Raw genomic sequence first — 18,183 nt, 5'->3', positions numbered from 1 at the left:
TATTAGATACGACAAGACATACTGTCCAATTAGATTATTGAATGATTTCAACAAGCCAATCTCTGCCAAGAGTCCCGAATACCTACTACTTATAGTCCAATGAAGAGCAGTTAGGAATGCACACAAATCATTTTCTTCAGAATTTCTCACTTCAATCTATCAATTAACAGGTTTGATCAGAACCAGATTCCTAATACGCTTTTGGACCACGATTACCAGCTACGACTTCTCGAATAACTACTCTATAAATACTACAAAATGATAAGATATTATATCGTTGGATGTGCGTAGGCATTTTAACATTTTCCGTCCAAATTATAAAAGCCTAGAGGTCCGTCCCGGCCTCGCTCGGGTAAAACTATAATAAAAAGGTAGCCTATGTTACTTCTGAAGGTTTCATCTGTCTCTGTGCCAATAGTTTTAGAGCTTAGATATTCATTACAAACAAAAATACAAATATTTGCTCTTTATAATAATAATATGGATAGAACGTACTTATCATAAATTATCAAACCATTCTTTAAGCATCTAATTTTGAAAACAATCAAAGAAAGACATAATAAACGTATTTTATTTGATTATATTCTAAAACGAATTTAACATCAAAGTTTGCGGTCGCCTGTAATTTCTAAGGCATCTGCTGTTCAGGCCAACTTTCTCGTCTGCTGCCGAGCCGGGAATAGAACTGGCGACCCGTCGCTTTGAATTAGTGTAAAATCATGAAAAACGCTTGTACGGTGTGCACACGGAGCGACGCGCGGCGATGTGCGACGTGTAGCGGAAGACGTGTTGGTTTTGTGCTTTTATTGATTTCTATTATCTAAGTATATAAACTGTATGGGCTTAGATCCCTTTGCCTTTCCATTTGGATAAACTAAACAAAAAAAAACTACTTATACAATTGTTCCCTATAACCACATTCGAAACCAGTAGTGAAACCTCTGCAAATTTGGATTTAGAGAAATTAAACTAGTAATTTACATATGATAAATAAAAACAGTTTAAAACGATTAATTGCTAATTTGCCTAACGTAGATAACTATTACTAACTTAAAATACTTAATTGAAAAAATCTTATTTGTATAGGTAATATTTGTATAAGTATTTCTCATTTAAGTATTTTAAGTTTGAGTAATAGTTATAAACCTATATTTTTTCATATACCTATAAGTATATGCAGCCAGGAATAAAACAATATCTCCATAAAAAAAAGAACATTCTAAATTCGAAAACAAGCGCGCGAAAATGTCATGGCAGCCATAATTGGGGATGACAGTTGTCGGCGGGAGCGCGCCAGACAGCTCGTTTGCGCGCGCGCGTAACGAGAACGTACTCCCTCGTCTGTTCTTTGATAATAATATAAACGGACCAACTGTAAAGCTAATGTGATTTAATTTAAAATGTGGTATAGGTAATATCCGCATTTTAGCTGTTCGCAAATAGTCGGCTAGAATCGCCGCTAACCTAGTAGTTACAATAAATAAAGTTGAAAATCAAATGAATAAGGAACTATGAAACATTTACAATTCACAAATCAAATGTTCATAGCGGATTATAATGCATTCTAACGGAATGAAATACTATCAGTGAAACAGATATAGTTACCTACGACAAAGTTACTTACAAGTCGATCTCATGAAATTTTTAAATATATTTCAATTTTATTGAGTGTATTGGTAACACTGGTGTCAGATTTCATTCAAGTCGCTTAAAGGTATCCGACATGATTTTTACGACCACTTACCGCCATTTCGTGACAAGCAAACGAAAGTCCAAACACTTTAAAAACTTTATATTCCGTAATTTTTGATGTTACCTACTTATACATATAGGTGCGTAAATAATGTACTTAAATAAAAATATAAATCATTTCTCGCAATTTTTAATTGGTGCTGTATGGGATCATATGTATAATGTCGCGACTCATGTTTTTATTGTCCCGACACGGTGTGGTCTATTGGTGTAAGCGATCATCTCATGGTGGCGTCTCAATAATGCGTGAACAGGAACATTTGTCACTACATCATCCGGTATGGTGGCCATGGCTTCCGAGATTTTGGAACTGTGGTAAGTACAACTTTGTCCTCTTTGAGTAGAGTGTTGACCAAGTTTTGATTTAGCACAGTGAAATGTGTCGATTTGTATAAACTTAATTTTTTACATTATTGTTTTTTTTTTATTATTAATAATAAAAGACCTGTACCTTATGAACACATAAACTTCTTGTTCATAAAGCTGTTAAAATGGAACTAAATAAAAATATATAAAAATTTCGATAGTAAAAGAATGGGAATAATATAATGTTCGTAGCTTCGTAGGAATTTCGTAGCGATCGTAGCTTTTATATTAGTTTTTAAGTTTAGCCCTCATGAATATTGTGTCAAGTTGGAAAAAATATTCACACGAATAAATAAATTTTAATATCTAACTAATATTCAAATCTATTGGGTTCTTATATCGAGTGTATTGTTGACAGATTTTATTCAAATCGCCTAAATACATATGGCATATGACTTTTTGCATAAAATTTAATAAACAATGGAGAACCAATGAAAGTGTAGAAAATAATGAAACTAAATAAAATTCTTGCAATATCGTTCTAGAATTTGATTAATTAATAATAATAATATTGTAAAGTAACAAGTTACACCGTGTCCTAGACTTTGTAGAATCTTGGTTACCGCCACCCCTCGGTCTTCACAATTATATCGAGTCAGAGAGCCCATCAGTCACGTCCGGCAGCCCAGCGATTAATTAGAATAATTTTAGCACTCGAAAAATGCTCAAAATACAATTAAATTTAACGCAAATAGACTCTGTAATTGATGATGGATTGTTATTTCGAAATACGCGATGCTTCAAGTAACGGAAATAAAATTCTTTACTTCGTGTGATGATGAGACTGGATGGACTGGTTTGTACTTGTTCCAATATTTTTTTCGTACCCGGAATTGAAGTGATTCGTTTAGATTTGTAATAGTTATTATGTGCTAGATTCAGTTAAAGTGTGTTTTATCACTATCGCACTTTACTATATTATACATTGGCAGAATGAGACAAAAAATAATTTAAGTTCTAGCCAAGATAAGCCAAGTAAGGTAATATAACCTAAAATTCAATATTTTGAGTTATACAAAAATATTACATGAAAACTCAATATAGGTACTGAACAATCAATCATCACAGTGTTCTAGCTCATCACAAAACACTCCGTGTTGACATCTCAGCAAATTTATGGCGGTTTTGGCAAACGAAGCATGCGATTTGCGCATACGCTTCCGGACGGATGCTTGCGGTGGGAGTTGGCGCCACCCACCTAAAAATAATATAAAGATTCCAAAATTAAACTGTTCCGACGACAAAAAACAAATGCAACATCATAATTTAGTCAACTATCCATCATTTTGGTTACAGCTGATCGCATAATAAGCCGTGTTGATGTTAGGACTAAATTAATGGCGGTTATTTTCAACGGGCCGTGCAATTTTGGTGAGGGTTTGAACTTACGCTTCCGAACGAATGCACTGGGATTTTTCAAGGCGTCGGCACTCAAGTGACTAATGTAGTTAGTTGAGAAATAATAGTAAAAAACTCAGTCATCGAAACATATTTTTCTACTTATTTCTTTGAATATTTTCTTATTTTTATCTACATCAAACTGGCTTCCTCAAAAAGTGTCAACACAGCATTGACGTGACAAGGTTACTTGTCCTTTTCAGCGCATTTTTTACCAGTAGGGTGTAATGGTGCAGCATGTGCATAGAATGCACACGTCAAATCTAAAGAGCATCTCAATCTCCCTGGGGAGTGCCGGCGGTAACCACACAGGCCTAAAACTCTGGCAGCCACTTAGCTGAATGTCAAAAACACAGATAAAACAGTAAAAAAGTGTCAAAGTTTAACGACATCGAACCAAAATAAGATTAAAAATCCCGAAATACTTGACTCGGTTTTTTGGAGGACTGTTTCTGATTAAATTTGTAGTTATGAACGCACAAATTACAGATTTCCTCAGGAAACGCCTGATTAGCTGATATTTTTATCGTTGCTATTTGTAAGCTGTATTTTACAGACTCGAGTTTTTTTTAAAGCGTATAATGTAAGAAAGCATTCGCTGATAGAAATTAAATTATATATTATATTATTATAGATTTCTATAAAATTTGGTACAGAGATAGGCGAAACCTTCTGGGGTGACATATGCTACTTTTTATTATGGTTTTACCCGAGCGAAGCCGGGGCGAGTAGTAAATATTCTTACAAAAATGCAGTTATAGTTATGACCTGGTTTGTATTCCTATGGATGGTTAACGTAAGGGAGGCGTCCGGGTATCACAGTCGAAACATCTACATTTTTTATACCCCGGGCTTCGCGACGTCACAATCCAGAAACCGAGAAAGAGAGGAACTCCAAAGCTATTGCAATAATGAATATAACCTCACTTGAAAAGACCATACCGTCAGTGTAATGCAATCTGGCTCTTTTCCCCGAAGTTCGTGTGTCTTACAGCGCCGGGAATCGTATCGGTTACACCACTGTCAACATGTGTGTCACTGGACCATGACGAGTGATACGGCTACTGTATGTCAGTCAGTGCTTCTGGGAGTTACGGGCTCACATCCACAGAAACCTGAAAACATAACTATCTTTTATTTGGGACAGTCGTCGTGTAAAATTAGTTTCAACTGGCGACCTGCAGAAAAAAAGAAGAAAACTTCATTCAGCTATTCACACATTTTTTGCATAAACTTACATGTAACTGTAATAGATGTGTGTTAGACGGGTCTGTATTAAATTTAATTATGTACATAATTGTATTAATTAAAATGATAGTAAAAAAGATTTGTGGTGTTATTGAGATATTCCGGATATAGTGACAGAGAGTCAGCTATAGCAGTTAACAAATAGTCCCCGAACACTACACGAGACACGGAAGAACTTTAATTGTTTTAACGTCTATAGACGTGAAGTGTACTGCAAAGAATTATAAACTGTTTTTGAGTCAAATCGAGCAGAAAGTGTTAAATTGATAGGTACTTAAATTAGCAATATTGGGCAAAATTATTCATCAATGGAATGACTAACCCACCCGAACCCAGACACACTCGTCATCATGCTGTAAAACAACGTATTTAGCATCCGTGACCTATCAAAACATCCCTCTTGCTAAATCTTATGACCAACCCTTGTACCCCAAGCTCAATAAATCTGATCAAAACAGTTTATATATTTAATTTCAAAGAGTTGAATTTGTCTCGAAGAATTTATAATGACAGCTCGATAATAAAACATGAAGAGTACAGAAATTAGGGCCAATTTCAGATATTGAAAAAAGTTTCCTATAGATTTCGTAAGGCATTCAACAAACAACTTTAAAACTTTTATAACGAATGAAACTTATAATGAGTGAAATTACTTTTTTTTGTAACTAATGTTTTTAATTCTTACATTCTTATGATAAAAATAAAGGACCTTATAATTCATTTTAAAAAATCATAATTAAAAAGTTAGCAACGAATCGGTGACTCATATCGTTTTCATACGCTGCGATATTTCCGCATACAGGTATCCCGTCCCGTTCTATAAAAAAAATACACATAGCATGTAACTTTTTATTCGGCTTACAAATCTCGAAAGAGCAATTTGTGGCTTGAACGCGGTATGAAGCTTTATCTCTATCCTATTTTATGTCCGACAAGATCAAAGCCCGTCACGTGTTCAACACGGAGGTCGGGTCATCCTTGGGGAGCAGTTAAAAAAAATCGCCTGTATGTTTTGTAAATAATATCTTTTTGGCGCTCTCTCAGATGTTTTTATGCCGAGTTTGGAACAAGCGCACTTTTGGAGTAGTATTTTTTTTTTTAAGAAAATAAAAAATATTTTAACGATAATGAAGGTTTATTGGCTTTGATTTAGGTTGATTTTTTAACAAGTGAAAAAGAGATGTAGACCAAACTTATTGCAAAATAGGTCTAATTTTGTAACAATGTGATTTTGTAACAATGTGATTCCTTCTTTATTTAGTTTATTTTAAACTCTTTTTCAATCTAACCGATCAAAACTTAAAGACGAAAGTCTTATAATATATTATAGTCTTATAATATATTAAATAAGTTTATTTTAAACTCTTAATAATAAAGAAGGAATCTTCAGATTTTTTGCACTATGGCATAATCTCTTATTTAGTTTACTTACATAGTAACGCCACTGATTTAACCTAACCTAGCTTTTTTTGTATGTGTTTATTGAATTTTTTTAAATAGTTTTTGAATACAGATTACAGAAATTTGTTTAACTAAAATTCGACCATAAGGTACAGTCAACTAAACGCCAAGTTAAACTACGTAATAAGGGCGATTTTGCATTGAATTTGTGTAGGTTCTGTTGGCTGTACCTTTATCCGCGGAACGTCACATATGACCAGGAATAAATGAAAAGTTAATAGAGATTAGGTGATAAAATAGTTTAATGATCGATTTCTACTCCATCATCAGGTCAGTCCCATGCGCCGGGGCAGTTGTAGTGTCTGTTGATGCGCAGCCAATCCTTGTCCGTGATGTACTCGCGTTGGCCCATCACACCCTCGTGCTCCTGGGAAAATACATTGATAAATTAGAAAGCGGTTCTCAGATCTCTTGAAGATAATTGAGATTGAAGAGATTTGGAGATAAGAGAAGATAAAACATTTGACGAAAATGGACGTCTAATATCGAGACGTAACAAATAACTCTATTATTAGAGTGTAGTTCGATAAATATATTTCATAGTTTTAAATGAGTACTGCAAAATTAAATCATATTTAAAATCTTTTTTCAACGCGATTTTAATCTTACAAAGCTGTTACTAGTACCTAAGTATTTATGGGTGGATTTCACGAGCGTTTTTTCCACATTTATTTAAAATAAAGAATCTTTTTTTTTAAATTAGACATTTATAAAATTAACATCGTAGCTGTACTTTACTTATTTATCAAATAGGTAATTAAACTGATTACTTTCTATGGTAAAATTTAATAAACACTAATAACAGCCCCCGGCGGAGTTCGAAACGCTCGTGAAATTCACCCTTTTAGAGAACCCTTAGAGATACTATATAATACCACTAGTGGAGTATTATTTTTAAATTGTTTCAATAATTGAAGCCTCAAATTTTGCGAGATCTATACAATACAGCCTATTTAATAGTATATGTAGACAATACAAAATCAGTTATTTTTCTAATTTGTAATAAATTTATATCTGTAAAACTTACCTGAAGGGCGACGATCGTAGGCTGACCGTTGCTGGTGAAGGCAAAAGGTCCGTAGTGAAGACAGCTCACGTAGTCGTAACCAACTTCGAGGTTGTCGACCAGATCGGCGGAATAGATGTTGAAGTTGTGTTCGGAGCCTGGTAACAAAGTTGAAACTATCAAATTATCTCTAGAACTTGATGAGGATCGATAAATGTGCAGATTTTTTTAATACGTAACTTAATTTCATTATTTTAAAACACCTATATTAGTAGTCCAAACAAATTTGGAAACCACTGCTCTAGATGTACTAAACAATTTTCAAATTTTCTCCGACATTCCTGACGTCGATCGTATGGATCCATTAGTGGACAATGGATTTAGGACAAGAGATTTCCAGAAGTTTCTATGTACTAACCAGCTTGCAGATTCTCCTCGACAATCCTGACGTAGTCGTCTCTGTTGTAGGTGGACTGCATGTGGAGGAAGCCGAGGATGTGCATCCATTCGTGGACAATGGTGGCGTGACGGAAGCAACCCACTCCGGGAGTGTTGCGTGCCAAGTTGAGGGTGTGGACTCCACGGGATTCCCAGTAGCCGACGTGGGCGTAACAACCGTTGGCTAGACCCTGGTGACATTTTTGTTCAATTTATTTTTATTTTTGTACGTGGTAAACTGTGGGCTGATTAACAGGGACAAATGAAGAAACAGTTGAACAGGGCCTAAAAAAAGGACTTCAAATATAAAATTGCAATTTTTTAAATATAATTTAGCGCGATTTGTTTTATTCAGGCTGTTGAAAGCATCACGCCCTGAAAAGCACCTGAAATCCTAATTTTTTCAAGAGGATATATATATAAAAATAAGATTGATAAGCGAACTTCACGCACAGTTTAAAACATGTTAACATGGTTAAAACATGTGTTTCCTGAGTTTATCCGTTGCAAACAACGAAATTATTACTTATTTTATCAATTTACTTACGGTCAGCCTGACGAAAGCGGTATCCTGAGGCTCCCTGTAGCGAAACCTGATGCAGGTGTGTTCCTCGATGTCCCTGATGCCCTCTTCAATGGCGGCAGACTGCAGGGGTCCTGAAATCATACATCATTTTCATTTTCAGGTTTCGTGAGGAAAAGTTTCCTCAAACCTTTAACAACTTTAACTTTTTAGAAAGTTAACCTCAAAGTTACACATAAAATTATTTCTGTTATCTTGCGTGCAACCCAATCTTAGTATTCAACATTAAACGCTTTCTTGCAAAGTAATTCCAATAATTTAATGCGTGGGAAAATTAATAACACCTCTATTATTATCGTCGTGGGTAAAAAAATATGAAGTAGTTAAATCGATTAAGATAATTAATATATATAGGTAATTAGCATGCTAAAAATCAATCACTGATACTAATGTCCCGATATCTAGTAATGATATAAAAAACCTCTGATAACTGTCGATAATAACAATATTATGTCAACTAGTAAATCAAACCGGTTTTGCCCGGGTTTGTCTAGCATTTCTTTTTTAATCGGGCAGATAGTTCCGGAGATTAAGTTTGTAATGTTTATTGAGTTGGTACTTGTAACAACCAGTTTGCGAACTGCCCATGGCGTACTCCTAGATCATGACAATGAACTCACACTGAAGACAGAGAGATTATACTCACCGAACTCTCCCTCTCCGAACTCCCAAACGACAGTGTCGTTAGGCCACTTAGTGTTGGGCCAAGTGTAAGCGTTCCTGCCCATAGCGTACTCCTTAATCATGTCGTCGATGATGAACTCGTCCAGAATGATGTCACCATCGAACTTGCCGCTGTTCTCCTCAGGATTCGCCATGGGATTCGCCTGGCTGCGGGCGATGAAGTTCCCATCATCTGGAAAAATGTGAAGAGGTTGTTACAATGTTACAATCAACAGCACATCAACCTACACAAATTTAAAAGTTTGTATGTAGCTACAAAAAGCACATTTTTGATAAATAACTACACCTCCAAAAGAAAAAATCCCTTCATTTTATAATCATATATTCATTCATATTCATATTAATAATTCGCCAACCAAGTGTTACAATGATCTTAAAGTGATTACAATTAGTGCTTATAACTTAGTCACCTTTTACAGGTATTGCAATTGTATAGTTTAAATATACTCATTCAATTAAATACCTACATTAATTAGTTCGTAAATCAAGCGTATTAAAAACCACACTCCAGCTTACCGGACTTGGTGGCTTCCAAGTAACTCCTGAAAGCCTGGATGTCGTCCCGACTCCTCACCACGGAGGGAGTGCCCACAGCCACCGCCACTAAACAGATCAACACTGCAGCCTTCAACATTTTGTCCAGTCTGGTATTATAATTCCTCACAAACTTTATTTTATACCTGTTATCATCGCTGATAAATTAATCTTCTGTATAATAATAAAATTGTTTGTGGTCTATGTCTGTAGCCCACTAAGTTTTATTTTAAGGCTATTTTTTTAAAACTGTTGCGTTTGAAACACATTCCATCGCAGAAAGTACAGGGATGAAAATTTATTTATGGAACAGGTGATGTGGGTATATGTTAGTTATTAAATTTCACAGATTATTAACTTTACTTTAAAATTCAGTTTTTAGGTATCAACACATCTATCGAAGTAATTGCATGTCAAGGGTTGATTCTCAAAACGTTTTCGACCGCTGCGGCCGCGCTGTCACTACAATTTTTCAAATTATAACAAAGACAAGAATTAGTTTTACTATCTGACTTTAAAATAATTAATTTGTACTGTGGTAATGTCAATTTTGTGAATGTTTTTGGAAGCGCGGCCGCAGAGGATAGTATGAAACGGGGCGTAGACATTTCGTTAGCCGGCGGCATTATACCACATGCCATGATAGAATTGACCAAGCCATAATCCTATTCATGTTCTACAAGGAACGTAATAAGTTCTTATTCCGTCCTCTTATACGACACTGAGGCTGTTCAGCCTCGACAGCTGATCGGCAACGACAACATTCTTAAAGAGCTATATACAGATAAATTATGTAAATACCCACATTTCCTTATGAATATGACACCTATTTAGGTACCTATAAAAAGTGTGACGAATTATAATTTCGTCATTTCAGATTGTACAGTCCACATCGAGCTATTATAATCGCGATTTTTATCAATATAGGGCTCATTGTTCATTTTGCAGCGTAACTAATAATGTTGTACTATTTGTCTGTTCATTGATGATTGCGTTTTATGATAAAATTGTTTATTTTTTATGACAAATTTCACATCCGCAAAACACGCCGATCATACAACTCATTTTATAATTAGTTGGATGACCTGAACTCATTTTATAATTAGTTGGATGATATTTTATAATTAGTTGGACGTCCTAGTCCCAGGGTCCTAGATAAGTGTACTTATATTTATTGGTACGTTTCGCAGAGCGCTCGAACGTGACAAATATTTGCTTTTTTGAAAAATTAAGTAGCAGGAATGTTAGCTCCATAACCTTAACCGAAACTATATATAAATCCGATAATCCGATAAATATATGTATCCGATATAAAAATATATCCGTAACCGAATCTGTTATAAAAGTTTCGGATAGAGATGGTGTCTTGGATTTTTGAGGATATTCGTCGCAAACCCTATAGTTACGCACATGATGGGCTTAAAATATTTGTATTATTGATTGTAAATTTCTATCCGATTCCCTATTCTTTTCTTGAGGACCACTTCATTGATGAAAAAAAGGCAATTTTCAAACAATGATTCTCATAAAGTTTCAATCAATGGTTCTCATAAATTGAAATATTGTATTCGCGCGTTATTGTTCGAATATCTCCAAGGTTACTGAATTTAATACAAATTATTATGAAAATATAATCAAGTATTAACTGATAAAGTAATTAATTAGCTGGTGATAAATTTATCAGGTCAGTACAGGATGGAACATGGGTTTTTATGTTGTCATATTTGTCAAATGCATACACTAGCAATCGGCCCTGGCTTCGGACGGGTGTCAAATTAATACATAAACCTTATGCTTACGAGTTCTCAAAATGTATTTACTCTCTCATCTGAGCGTGTCCACGGCTGTGACGCCTCCAATCCCGGGAGACGCTTGAAAAAATAAAATACAATATTTGTCGATTCGGCTGTGGTTCCCAACTTCCGCTTGCCTGATGTCAACCCTCTTTGAGAATACTGACGTTGTCTCTCAGCTGTTTATCTCTTAGTTCGACATACTGGAATATTGCCTTACTTTAAGATGTCTTACATTATTATTATTATGTTTTCAAGAGGAATACCTCATCCTTAGGTCAGAGATAAAGTTCTGAAACAAAAGTCGGGTCATGTTAATAAAAAGCCGGCATGCCACAAAAACACCAATTCCCAAAATTCCAGACTGTTCCTAAAAGCTCATAGTGCTGTACAAAGTTATTATTCATTAAGTACCATTTTAAAATTACCACAAATGGATGGATGAAATATGGTAATGACAGCGCGGCCGCACTGGTCGCAACGCTCCAGTAAGAAACAACCCCAGAAGCAGCAAATTACGTCAATTAATTATGAATTTATTTTATTCCAATTTATTTTCTTTTTTCACAGCCTAGTCACATAAAAGAAGATATTTGCTTGTCATCTGACAGGCATTACGTCAACTACCTATATTTAAAAAAGATACTAACCGTAATATCGATTCGAACTTGACCAATATTCGAATTTATTATACGGATAGGCCCTATGGGGCATTATGTGTTACGTGTTTTACATACCTGTCAAGAAAGTGCCAATCTACCGGAATTTACGTATGAGCGCTATTGTAGTACTCACTATTCAAATGAGTTTCTTTCGGCATTTCTTCTCAGCAGTGGTCGTTCCGAAATGCCAGTAGTTTGTAGCTTGATATAAAAGCATAAATATAAAAATTGACGAGAAGAAGTGCCTGTGAAGGTCTAATTTCTGAATAAATGATTTTAATTTGATTTAAATTTGAATTTGTAGATGATTATGGTGTTGAATCTGTAGTTATTTTAGGGGTTTGGTTATTTGACCTCGGTGGCGCAGTGGTAAAGTACTTGCCTCTGAACCGACAGGTCCCGGGTTCGATTCCCGGTCGGGTCATGATGGAAAATGATCTTTTTCTGATTGGCCCGGGTCTTGGATGTTTATATGTATATGTATTTGTTATAAAATATAGTATCGTTTAGTTAGTATCCCATAACACAAGTCTCGAACTTACTTTGGGGCTAGCTCAATCTATGTGATATTTATTATTATTATTTGGTGAAAATTATGGTACATTACACTTTCTTTAAGGCAATAAGAAGAAAAAAATACATTGTTTAAACACACTATTTAAATGAGTTTTTTCGGCATTTTTTTTCAGCAGTGGTAATACCGAAATGCCAATAATAATTAGCTTTTTGACAATTAGATACTTTACGTGAAAAAGTGCCTGTGAAGGTCTAATTTCTAGTGGAATGCAATTACAGTCTGAACAACTTACCAGACTTTGTTTCCATAATGAATAAGTAATTAACTAAGTAATTTTTATGTATTTTTGGACAAGAAAAGTTTAAAAAAAATGTATTTTATGAAATCATAACACAAAAATATTTTAAACATTTTATTTAAACAATCATCCATTCTTATAAATACTTCAGTTTTCCATATCCTATTACCACCATGCGCCTGGGCAGTTGTAGTGTCTGTTGACCCTCAACCAGTCTACGGACGTCACGTACTGGACCTGCCCCATCACCTTCAGGTAATCCTGTCGAAAATATTGAGAATTTTTAAATAAAAATACAAATATTAGTGAATGTAGCTGTAGGTAGGTACCTACTTATTCTTCGTCAAACCGACCATTCCATTTCCTAGATAATATTTTAATAGTTTGCCACTGGCTGCAAATCATTCATTTATCTTGACACTGGGCCATCAGAAAAAACTGACTTTTAAATTCAAAATTTAAAATTAAATCTGCTTAATCTCTATGCAACTAGCCAGTCTTTGTTTCAATTTACGCCAATGCGCGAATAGTCCTGCAAAAAAATCATAACAGAATAAATTATAATACTTACATAATAGGGGACCAGGGTGGGTTCTCCATTGATACTGAAGCCGTAGCCGTTATAATGCATGTTGCTGTCGTACTCATAAGGCAGGCCGTGGTTGCTGACCACGTTGGTGTCGTATTTGTCGAAGTTGTGCTCCATACCTGCGGAGAACTAGACATGAGAAAGTATTCTTGCTATTTGTCATTACAAAATACACATGCGTCTGTCAAGAAAATAAAGAAATTAAATGTGGGCGCTATCTACCAATCTTGACCATTCTATTTCATATTGCAATGGCAAAAAAATGTAGTTCGTCAAAAATCAATTTTCTTCACTTTCTTGACAGACTTTTTGTGTTTTTGCGACTCTCTCTCTCTCTAATTTATCATGTATCTTAACAAAAGGACACCCTTATTAATTCATAGTTAGAATATCTATCATATACCTATAACTAATGCTTCAGTTAGCTTCCAAAGCTGAACTTTAGAAAGAGACCACATTGAGAGCTAAAAGTGGTGTAACACAAGGCCTCATCTAGCAGAAAATCGTTCTTCTTTGTAGTCAAATTAAATCAAAATAAAAAAAAATATTTGCCATTATCTTCTCCATTACACAAAAAAGCTGATGAATCATCGACCAGAGTATAGATTTCTTCACGACGAAATAATAAATGTAGGTAAAACTATTATACGAGTACATACATGAGATTTTGAAATAGTTTCCTTTCAGTTCATAGGTACCTTAACCAATAGTGTATACCACTACCGTTTAATGTCTCCGAAGATATAGTTAATAAAACTAAAATACCTGGCCACATGTTCTCCCATTTGACGTCCAGGTAGTTGTCCCTATTGTAGGTGGACTGCATGTGCAGAAGGCCGATGATATGCAGCCACTCGTGGATGATGGTCGTGTGGCGGAAGCACCCATTGCCTGGTGTGTTCCTGGCCAGGTTGTAGGTGTGGACGCCGCGTGTTTGCCAGTAGCCCACGTGAGCGTAGCAGCCATCTGATCGGCCCTACAAGAAAGTCTTGTTACAACCAAAGATGGGTTTTCAACGAGTTTCTGCCCAACTTAGTTTAGGTAATTTTTTTGACGTCGAATAAGTGATATCATCTCCTAAATTGAATAAAGAATTTTGACATCGAACAACCAATCTAACCCAACTAGCGAATGAGCTTGCGTCCGACTGTTTGGGAAGAAACTAGATGTAAAGACTAAGTATTTTTTTTGACGTCAAATAATTGATATCATCCTAAAGTGAGTAAAGAATTCTGAACATTGAACAACCAACCCAACTAGTGAATGAGTTTGCGCCCGACTGTTTGGGAAGAAACAAGATGTACCTAAACCCATCTCTGGTTACAATAAAATACAATAGTCATAGCATTAGAGAACTGATGACGTTGTTATCAAGGAATCTTGGATAACAAATGCAAAAGAATCAAAAATTGAAAGAAAAAGCGGCGCATCTGTCTATTTAATTATATTTAAGCCTTTATTGCAATAAAGTACAAAAAAATATGTACCTACAAATGGTACGTCATATGGTATTCCACCATATGCATACAAATAAGCTACCAAAATTGTATTAGATTGACTGATAGAAAGAATTTCAAAAAAATATTGACGGAATGGTTAAATGGAAAAAGATTTTATAATATTAAAGAGTATATGAACGATAAACGTTGAACTTATATAAATATTTTATTGCTATAGTATTGTTTTAAATTAATGTATTATTTATTATTAATATTTGCGCGGCTGCGTGCAGGCTGGTTACAGTTGACTTAAGATCTATGTAAATCTTGCAAATAAATGATTCTATTCTATTCTATCAACCATTAGAACAAACAGAGTTGTTGTTGTTTCGTCTTATATAATAATTTATATAGTATTAATTGTAAGGACTGGCTCGATTAGCTTTTCTGTTGCTTGTTAGACTAACTTTTAACTTTCCGGAAAAAATTCTGCACCCTATGTGCTAGTACTAGGTATCAGCTACCTCAAAACTAAATTTCATAAAAATAGCCCCCCAGCCCTTTAAGCGTGACGAAGTAACAAACATACTCACAAACTTTCGCCTTTATAATATTAGTGAAAATCAAACAAAATTTACCGTAAGTCTGACGTAGTTCTGTTCTTCTGGATTCCTTAGTCGGAATTTAATGCACGTGTTCCTCTCGATCTCCTCAATGCCCCTTATTATGGCTGCTTGTTGCATGGGATCTAATTAGAGAAAGGTCATTTAACAAAACTTACTTCTTTTTAACCATGAATTCAAAACTATAGCTATTTACAAAATTAAATTCGTGTGTACTGTTGTAACAATACCGAAAAATGTATGTGCTATTTTACGTTATATTATGCGGTAGGAATTTTACCAAAATCCGTAACTTCCGAATTTATATATAGTTTTAAAGGATGGGTAAGGTAGGCTTTAATTGCTAATAAATGCACTGGACTTAATTCACAACAGTATGTATTGGCCACAAACAAACCAGAAAAAAGAAAATAAACATCTAAATTCAAAATATGCTCACCAAATTCCCCTTCCCCGAATTCCCACACAACAGTGTCAGCTGGCCACTTAGAGTTAGGCCAGATGTAGGCATTCCTTCCCATGTAGGCGTCAACCATGCCATCTATCGTCTCGTCGTCTAAGATGATGTCTCCCTGGTATTTCCCGCTGTTCTCCCACTCTTTGGCCTTGGGGATGGCAGCCATACGCTCCTCAAGGGTCTTGCCATCGTCTAAAATAAATGAGATAGGTATATTATTATAGGATAACATAGACTAGAAGTATCTCTTTTTGTCTATGTTGTTATTAATGCAAAAAAACATTATGTGCTAAGTACCTATATGCTTTTTTCCTGCGCAGATTGTAAAAGGGAAATTGTTCTTATAGTAAACTATCATTATTTAAGTTTACATTCCATCAAAATCCGCCTATAGGTGAACGCGGACTTTTTTCTCGGCTCTGTCTACCCCGTAAGAGATATAGACTAAAATATATTTGTGAGATCTAGAAGGCATTTCATCTTCATTCAAATTAAAATACGGCTTTTATCATATCACAAAACAATGACTTGGAAATCTTAAGAAAATTGTTATGAAAGTGAGCCACTTAGGTATATAATAGGTAAGCATGCTTAACACAAACCTTTACGAGTATTTTCAAGGAAAGTCCTAAACGAGTCTATATCTTCTCTGGTCCTGGTCTCAGGAACAGGGCAGGTAACCACAAACCCTACGAAACACAACAATACAACAAACTTCATGGTTACCTATTTATTTATTACCGAAAATGAAAAGCAGCTATTATATATAGCATCTTAATGCAATTATATCAGTCCAAGATATTGTTTTATCATAATTAAGTGAATTAAAATATTTCAATGTCTTCGTTGTTATCGCCCTTAATATGTTAAATTAGAGATAAAAGTAAATAAATCAGTCTGATTTTAAAATGGCATTTAAAAATCAATAATTCGTTTGCAAATCGCTAACTTTTGCCCGCGGCTACGCCTGCTTTTATTTAGTATTCTTATTATTGTCTATATCTCTGATTCCAAGCCACGTCGTATCGCGATGAAACCTAGGTACACCAGATTTTAAGTTACACAATCTGCTATACAATTGCAAAAACCGCATCCATTTTTTTTTTCGGTTAATGCCAAGTTCGATCCGGATGCTCCTTCATCAAACGTACCTAACTAATCGCTGAAATTTCAAATGGAATTTTAGAATTTTTGACTCGAAATGTTCATGATTCAAGCTCAACGGGAAGTATATACCTACCCTTTTACTTTTTTACTTAAAACGTAAACTTTTGACTTTCCTAAGAAATTGCAAAATTTTAAAATAAATTGTTTGGTCCCATAAATAACTTCTTAAAAATCTCCTATGAACAGACATAGCTCACCTACGGTTTTGTTATATGTATATACATAGATAAACAAATAAGTTGGTAATTGATAATGTTAATATTAAATCAGTGTACGTTTTACCTTATCAAGTACCTATGTATTTTGTTTATTGAACGACTGCAACAAAAGTAGAGTGTAATGTATTCAGCGTTTATTTGATGTTTGTGTGTTTATTTTACATAATAATACGCATTGATGTGTGTGGAAGAGGATTCTTCCTGTTCGAGTTTATTTCATACTGGTGCAAACGTGAGTTTAATTTTCATATATTTTAAAATATTATTCACTAGCTGTGCCCCGGGGCTTTGCTCCCGTGGGAATTTCGGGATAAAAGTACCCTATGTGTTATTCCAGGTTATTTTCTACCCGTGTACGAAATTTCATAACAATCGGTCCAGTAGATAATGCGTGAAGAGGTACCAAACAAACATACTTTCGCATTAATTATTCCCAACTAATATTATAATTGCATATAATTTGTACATGTGTTTACATATGATGAGATGAGAAAAATATTAGACAGTTTTGAATGAAAAATATTGTACTAAATTTTATTTAACTAGATGTATGTGATTTTTTTAAATAATGTACGGTAAATATAGTCAGCGTTTAATACAATAACAAATAATAGACGAGGTATTTCTTAATTCTTTGATCCCTGATTTTCTTGTCAATGCTGCATTTCAAAGATTGATGTGGTACTTTTATTATTGATAAATGGATTAACTCTTAATAGAGATTAATTAACAAAGCATGTTATGCATTGTGAGTGGGTTGCACCAGTCAACTTTGACGTTGACTTTAACTTGCACCCCGCCGGCGCCGATGACGTTTAAAACAAAAATAATAATAAAAATAATGAGTACATAGTGACTCGCCTTACCACGTATAAACATATAGTTTTTTGTTGGTGGTGCTTGTGTTTTTAAAAAAAAAATTGTAACTTAAAGAAATTTAAAAAAATGGC

At 34.7% G+C, this 18,183-nt stretch overlaps 2 protein-coding genes across 2 annotated transcripts; both read right to left on the bottom strand.

Annotated features, from left to right (window-relative positions):
- Nucleotides 1–6,449: 6,449 nt before the first annotated feature.
- Nucleotides 6,450–9,613, bottom strand: LOC128670219 (seminal metalloprotease 1-like). Its single transcript, XM_053745702.1, has 6 exons — nucleotides 9,453–9,613; nucleotides 8,899–9,108; nucleotides 8,217–8,326; nucleotides 7,650–7,860; nucleotides 7,253–7,389; nucleotides 6,450–6,592 (listed from the first exon to the last, which is right to left on the bottom strand). Exons 1-6 carry the CDS (start codon nucleotides 9,568–9,570, stop codon nucleotides 6,497–6,499), a joined length of 882 nt encoding a protein of 293 aa, XP_053601677.1. The 5' UTR covers nucleotides 9,571–9,613; the 3' UTR covers nucleotides 6,450–6,496.
- Nucleotides 9,614–12,841: 3,228 nt separating this feature from the next.
- On the bottom strand, nucleotides 12,842–16,606 carry LOC128670237 (zinc metalloproteinase nas-4-like). Its single transcript, XM_053745749.1, has 6 exons — nucleotides 16,451–16,606; nucleotides 15,831–16,040; nucleotides 15,407–15,516; nucleotides 14,095–14,305; nucleotides 13,312–13,448; nucleotides 12,842–13,001 (listed from the first exon to the last, which is right to left on the bottom strand). The coding sequence occupies exons 1-6, from the start codon at nucleotides 16,566–16,568 to the stop codon at nucleotides 12,906–12,908; spliced, it is 882 nt and encodes a 293-aa protein (XP_053601724.1). The 5' UTR covers nucleotides 16,569–16,606; the 3' UTR covers nucleotides 12,842–12,905.
- Nucleotides 16,607–18,183: the final 1,577 nt, after the last annotated feature.

Source organism: Plodia interpunctella, chromosome 5 (assembly GCF_027563975.2).
Source record: "Plodia interpunctella isolate USDA-ARS_2022_Savannah chromosome 5, ilPloInte3.2, whole genome shotgun sequence".
NCBI classification, from domain to species: domain Eukaryota; kingdom Metazoa; phylum Arthropoda; class Insecta; order Lepidoptera; family Pyralidae; genus Plodia; species Plodia interpunctella.
The sequence above is the reverse complement of the archived record's forward strand: the minus strand, read 5'-3'. Positions and strand labels throughout refer to the sequence as shown.

What these genes read in the sequence shown, in the direction of transcription:
- LOC128670237 (XM_053745749.1), bottom strand. Translation starts at nt 16,568, where the DNA reads ATGAAGTTTGTTGTATTGTTGTGTTTCGTAGGGTTTGTGGTTACCTGC. An exon ending in ATTCGGGGAAGGGGAATTTG is followed by an intron (nt 15,517 to 15,830) that starts GTGAGCATATTT and finishes TTCTCTAATTAG; the next exon opens with ATCCCATGCAACAAGCAGCC. An exon ending in CCACCCTGGTCCCCTATTAT is followed by an intron (nt 13,002 to 13,311) that starts GTAAGTATTATA and finishes TATTTTCGACAG; the next exon opens with GATTACCTGAAGGTGATGGG.
- LOC128670219 (XM_053745702.1), bottom strand. Translation starts at nt 9,570, where the DNA reads ATGTTGAAGGCTGCAGTGTTGATCTGTTTAGTGGCGGTGGCTGTGGGC. An exon ending in CCGCTTTCGTCAGGCTGACC is followed by an intron (nt 7,861 to 8,216) that starts GTAAGTAAATTG and finishes AAATGTCACCAG; the next exon opens with GGTCTAGCCAACGGTTGTTA. An exon ending in CGAGGAGAATCTGCAAGCTG is followed by an intron (nt 7,390 to 7,649) that starts GTTAGTACATAG and finishes CTTTGTTACCAG; the next exon opens with GCTCCGAACACAACTTCAAC.